The 6,000-nt window shown below is 53.7% G+C and overlaps 1 protein-coding gene across 2 annotated transcripts in view; it reads left to right on the top strand.

Moving 5' to 3' along the window:
- The first annotated feature begins 916 nt into the window (after positions 1-916).
- Positions 917-6,000, top strand: part of RAB10 (RAB10, member RAS oncogene family) — a 52,966-nt gene continuing 47,882 nt past the window's right edge. For both annotated transcript variants that reach the window (XM_075708603.1, XM_075708602.1), the window contains exon 1: positions 917-1,064. In XM_075708603.1, the coding sequence (XP_075564718.1) occupies positions 938-1,064 (127 nt within the window). In that variant the 5' untranslated portion in view covers positions 917-937. The remainder of the gene's footprint in view (positions 1,065-6,000) is intronic.

The raw sequence follows: 6,000 nt of genomic DNA, 5'->3' as shown, positions 1-6,000 counted from the left end.
CGGAGCCACCGGTGGCTGCGGCCTGAGGCACCGGTGGCCCGGTGAGGCTGGGCCGGGGCTGGCGGGTCCCTGAGGGGGCTGGGGGCGGCGGCGGGGCTGGCGGCGCCCGGGGACATCGCGGAGGAGCCGCTGGGCCCGGGGCCCGTCCAGCGGGGACACAACGGGACCGGACCGGGGTCCCTGTGAGGGCCCGGCGCCCCCTCACCCCGCCCGCCGCCAGGGGGCGTCCCACGCCCTGCCCACCCCGTGACGTCAGCGGCGGGGGGGGAAGAGGCGAGACGGGCAGGCGGGCGCACCCAATGGGAGCCCGGGAAGGAAGGCCGGGGAAGGCGGGACTTCCGGTAGACGGGGGGGAGGGTGCGCGGGCGTGCGTGCTGACGTCCAGGGCGCGCGCTCTCGGCCCCGTTAGCCGCCAGGCGGGGGCGCGCGCGGGCCTGCGTGCTGACGTCAGGGGGGCGCGCGCGCGCGCGCACGACGCCGTCGCCGCCGCCGCCGCCGCCGCCGCCCGGAGGCCTGCGCGGTTTTACCGAGCGGCGCGCGCAGCCTCGGCAGCCGCCTGTGAGGAGCCGGAGCCGCCGCCGCCGCCCGGAGCCGAACGGAGCCGCCCCGAGCCGAGCCGCGGGGGTTATGAGGCCGGGCGCCGCCGCCTCCCCGTGAGGAGCAGCGGGCCCGTGGCGGCGCGGGGGAGCGCGCGAGGCGCCGGGGCCGCCCCGCGACAGGAAGCCATTTTGTGGGCCCCCTCCTCCTCCTCCTCCTCCTCCTCCTCCTCCTCCTCCTCCTCCTCCTCCTCCTCTTCTTCCTTCGCCGCCGCCCTCCAGAGCGGCGCGGCCGGTGCTGCCGGCCGGGGTGGGCGGGCGGAGCCGCGGCGGGGGCGCCCGGTGAACGAAGGGGGCGAGCAGGGGGCCGGAGCGGGCGGCGGCGGCCGCCGCGCCTCCCCATGGCGAAGAAAACCTACGACCTGCTCTTCAAGCTGCTCCTCATCGGGGACTCGGGGGTCGGCAAGACCTGCGTGCTCTTCCGCTTCTCTGACGATGCCTTCAACACCACCTTCATCTCCACCATCGGTCAGTGCCCGACCCGCTCCCCCCGGGGCTCCCCCCCCCCCGGGGCTCCCCCTCCCCCGAGCTCCGCTCCCCCCCCGCCCCCCCCCCCCGGGGCTCCGCTCCCCCCTGGCCGGGCCCTCCCCGTAGCGGAGCCCCCCCCCAGCCCCCGTCCCCGCTCCGGCGGGCTCCTGCAGGCCTCTCCCGGCCCCCGGGGGCTGCAGCCCCGCTCCCCGCCTCGCCCGGCGGCGTTGGGCCGTGTTTTCTCCTCTTGTGTCAGGCCCCTGCGGCCGAGGGGCCCCAGGGACCCCCTGTCCGTGTGTGTCCCCCACTTTTCGCCTCCTTGCTCTCGCTGTGGCCTCAAAATCCTCGGCGAGCCGGCCGCCCTGGTCACGCCCGACACCGGCTTCGCCCCTGCTGCAGGGAGGGATGATTCGCTTTCGCTCCGGCGTCGAGCGCAGCAGTTTTTCCCCCCGCTGCCCGTGACCCTGGGCGACCCTCTCTTTCCCTCCCTCGGGGGCTGCCTTGGCTGCTCGTCCCCCAAACGCTCTGCCAGAGCCCACCTGGCTCCTCCCGTCCCTGGCTGATCTCTACCCCCGCCGCGCGCAGGGGGGGCTGCCATCCCTCGTCCCTGCGCGGTATCTTCGCCGCTCTTGATGTGGCTTAGCAGAAATGATTGCACTTGTGGGTGGGGTCTGTTTTCTCACCCAACAAAGCTCTGCTTCCCCTCGCTTGTGACTGAGCCGCCGGCCTTCTGGCAAAGCTGACTTCAGCCCTTCGTCGGTGCGCGGCTCCGACTACGGGAGTTCCCCCGCCATCGCGGAGGAGAGCTGTGTATTTTCCTCGGCTTTCCTCTTCCTATTTCGTCTACGCCGTGAGGCAGGCCTTGTGCCTAGCATCCTTTCTCCTTAGGTTTATCGGAGGGTTTTGGTTTTCTTCTCCTGAACACCGTCTTGTTTTGCAGATGAAGAGTTCAGGTCAGCAGCTTCTAACCTTGGTGACCGACTCTGGCAGTTTAAGAGAATTCACGCCTCTGCTCTTTCTTGCAGTACCCGCTGGTGTGACGTGCAGATACCCACCACATCTGGAAAAAAGAAAATCTTTTTTTTTTGGGGGTGGGGTGTGGTTTGAATTGAATCTGGCTTTTTCCCCTTGATGGAAATCCCTTAAATGATTGGCCATACAGGTGTTCACTGAGGGTAGGAGAACACAGAGTATCAGTGCAAATGGTGTAAATCTTAGTGCTAGGCGTAAGTATCCTCCCGTGTACTTCCTCATCAGTGTCGAAACGTCACCCTGAAAATTGCAGCTCGGACTACAAGGCATAAAAAGTTGCTCTTAAGCAAGGCTTGGGTAATTTAAAGTGAAGGCAAGTATAGCCAGGACAACTAAGTGTCAAGGCACAATGGTTACCTAAAAGCTCTTAGGGCCTCAACTCGGGGTTTTGCTTAATTGTTTTGGGGGTGGGTGTGTGATGGTCGCCTTATCTTGTCTCTTAACATCGCATACCTTGCCTGTCGAAGCCTGTATTTATTTTGCTGCTGTGGCCGTAGTGTAATTCTGCGCTGCTTGGCAAATTCTCGCCTGGATCACATGGCGTTTGTTGCTGTCAGAGTTTGCTGGGAAGGTTTATTTCAATTCGCCAAGTTAAAAATAGTCGATGTCTTAGTTAAGAAGTCAGTGGATATACGGTGGCTCTTGCTGCAGAGAACTCTTGCATTTAGTGATTTTGAGGAATTAGTTCTTTGTATCACTGCAGGTTTTGAGCGTTCAAGCAGAGTATCATCAGGTTCAGTAGCGAGTGAGCACGTGCAGAGTTTGGAAGCATTTCTGAACAGTCAGACCAATGTAGACCAGTAGGTATTTCTGGTGTACATAAAAGAAACTGTAGTGCACGTACACTGGAAGGCAAACAAGTCTTATTTCCTAAACTCTGAACTAAATGCCTAGGTACGGTAGCTGTGAACGTTGCGTGATGGCTGGCTGGTGTGTCAGAATGCGCCAGGCTTGCGTCTTCACGGTGGAATTCAGCAGATTTTGGGGTACAAATAGATTTTTTTTCCCGTCTGGTGCTGAATTCTGGGTGCTTAACTACCCAAAGAGTTGGGCAGTTATGTATTGTTTCCCTGGGGCTTCTGTAAGTAGATTCTGTAAGAACTGGAACAGGCTGCCCAGAGAGGTGGTGGAGTCCCCATCCCTGGAAGTGTTCAAAAAACGGGCAGAGGTGGCACTTGGGGACATGGTTCAGTCTGGTCTACCCTTGATTGGTTTAGAGTAGACTTGGTAGTGTAGGTTAATGGTTGGACTGGATGATCTTAAAGGTCTTTTCCAACCTAAACGATTCGATGATTCTGTGATTCTAAGTAATTGGTTAATGAGGAATCCTGGTGGGAAAGTGTCCGTGCAAGCAGTGTCAGCTGAAAGGGAGACTCTACAGCCCATCCGTGATGGAAGAATCTTGAACTGGGTTAAGCCACCTGTCCGCTTAGTCGTTCTCCGCATTACTACAACAAAGCCATTGAGGCATCTGGCTGAAAATACATTATCTCAAATTACCACCGGTAACTACGGTTTTTAGACTTTCTCAGGTTGTCCTCCGCTGCAGCGGTGATGGCAGCAATGGCAATCCAGGAATGTGACACGGAGCCTGAAAAAGTGCTTTGCCTGGTGGTACCTGCTGCGATAAATCCCGCTGTGGTAGCTGCCCAACTTGGGCTGGTTTTGCAGCCGGAAGAGGAGAGTTTCAGGAAAAACCTCAGGTGGAGTCTTCGACCTGTAGCGACAAGGAAATACAATTTCCAAAGCACTTGTGTACACAGTAGATGACATTGAAGGTGACTGGCTTATTGGCTGAATCTCTCCTTATATTTAAAAAAAAATAATGCTAATACTTGGTAGCTTGTTAGCTCTGATTCATGCTTCTGTGTTTACACTGGGCTCCACCGAGAACCTGAGATAGGCAAGCGTGTAAAAATGTGCGATAGTTCTGATGGCTGTAAGCAGGGACTGGGTTGGTCTTTCTAGCCTTTGTGGGAAAAGGCGGGTCTTGAAGAATATTGAAACCACCCCACGTATATAAAAGGCGAGTGAGGGGAAGTGTTTTAATGCTATAAAACCAAAGGCTTGTCTGCATATGTAAGTGCAGGTACGATAATAACGCATTCCTACTTCACATTAGTAACTTGTGTTCGCTTACTTTCGATTTACGCATTCTAAGGGCTGATTAAGCACGATCCATGACGGCAGCTTGGATATAATTTGCTATACGTGTAATTCAGTATACTCTCCTTAACATTTGACTTTGAATGGCTTCAATCTAATATTTCCTGCTAAAACAGCAGTTGAGCTTTTGGATGTGAGGAGGTGCCTGTGTGACTGATTTCATTACCCTGTCTAGAGGTACTATAAATCGCCCAGATGGCTCTTCTGCAAGAATCCCTAAGTCATCGTAACCTCCCTGGAGAGAGCAGGGGCCTTGTCCTCAAATGCTGCGTTGCTGTTTTCAGGTAGAAAGGGAATAAATTATTAGAAGACTTAGTCTATCACGAACCATTCTTATTTTTAATAGCTCTTCAGTAATTCTCTGGTGCAAAAATCATTTTTATGGATTTTTTTTTTTTTGAAAAATTGTGGTGACTTTTCAGTCGTGCTCTAGGGATTTTCTACAGTTAGGTTGGGTGTATGGGTGGTAGCTGTTCCTCTGAGCAGCAGTGTTGCTCCCTGGTGCTCTTAAGCGCTGAGTACTGGAGGCTTCTCGTAAAACGGGCTGCTGCCTGTTCTCCCCGCTCCCCAAACGCTACTAACGTGAGTAGCTTCTCTGCTGCCGCTCATGCTACTGGCAGATTTTCTTTAATACTACAAATGTTAGTCTAGTCTACCCTTGATTGGCTTAGAGTAGACTTGGCAGTGTAGGTTGATGGTTGGGCTGGATGATCTTAAAGGGCTTTTCCAACCTCAACAATTCGATGATTCTATAAGTAGCTTCCAGTCAATGTATACTTGAGACCTTAATTTTCTTGAGTAATTCTTTATTGGCGTTCGACATCTCAAGTAGATGACAGCTTGAAGTGAACCCTCGAAAAACGATCTGTGGGAGCTCTGCGGGCGCGCTTTGCGAAGCTGCTCGGGGTTGGCAGGTACAGCGCTGGCCTCTGCCTGGGCGCAGGCGGGCGGAGAGGGCTGTTCCTGCAAGGATGTCTGTCTAAAAATTTGAATGTCAAAACTGAACTCGAGCGTATAATTGCTATTGTTTGACTAAGTACAATGCAAATTAAGATGAGTCACAAAAAATGTTTTCCCATGAAATCTGACTACCTCTAGTAATGTGCTTGAGAGAACAAAGCGTGCGCGATCATTGCGAGATTCCCTCCGAACGCTACTGGTGCAGGTAAAGCTTTCATGGATGCTGTTGTGTTCTGTATTTCTGCTCTTTGCTCACGCTGACTGCAACTCTACAAATCCAAAGGTGGGGGGGAGGAGAAAAGGCAGTATGATTTTTGAGGTTTGATCACCCCATATTTTATTCTGAACACAGCGAGGTCTTGATGCCAAAGCTGTGCTAGGAGTGTGCAAAACTGTGTTGTTTTAAATGCAAAGGTATATGAAAGCTACTTTATGGTAAAATCCTTTTTTTTTTCTCAGGTTTGGGTGTTTTTTTTTTTTTTTAATTTCTTTGGCATTTATTAGAAGTGATTCTGAGTTGCTAAGCACTTGCTTTGGAATCGTTGCGTGTTGGTACATTTAAGCAGTGAAATTTTTCAAAAAAAATCATTCCTCAGGTACTGAAAATAGTAAATGTAACAAGTTTCTTCTCACATCTTATGAGGATTTGTTTGCCCATGATTGTGATATATTAATGTTGGGAAGGAAGGAGTCCCAGATAAAGAATGGGGAAAAACTTGATAGATATGGGAAAACAAGCTAGGTGCAAATTAAGCTTTGAATTGTGAAAATGCTTTTA

This window comes from Pelecanus crispus, chromosome 3 (genome assembly GCF_030463565.1).
Source record: "Pelecanus crispus isolate bPelCri1 chromosome 3, bPelCri1.pri, whole genome shotgun sequence".
Classification (NCBI taxonomy): Eukaryota; Metazoa; Chordata; class Aves; order Pelecaniformes; family Pelecanidae; genus Pelecanus; species Pelecanus crispus.
The sequence above is the reverse complement of the archived record's forward strand: the minus strand, read 5'-3'. Positions and strand labels throughout refer to the sequence as shown.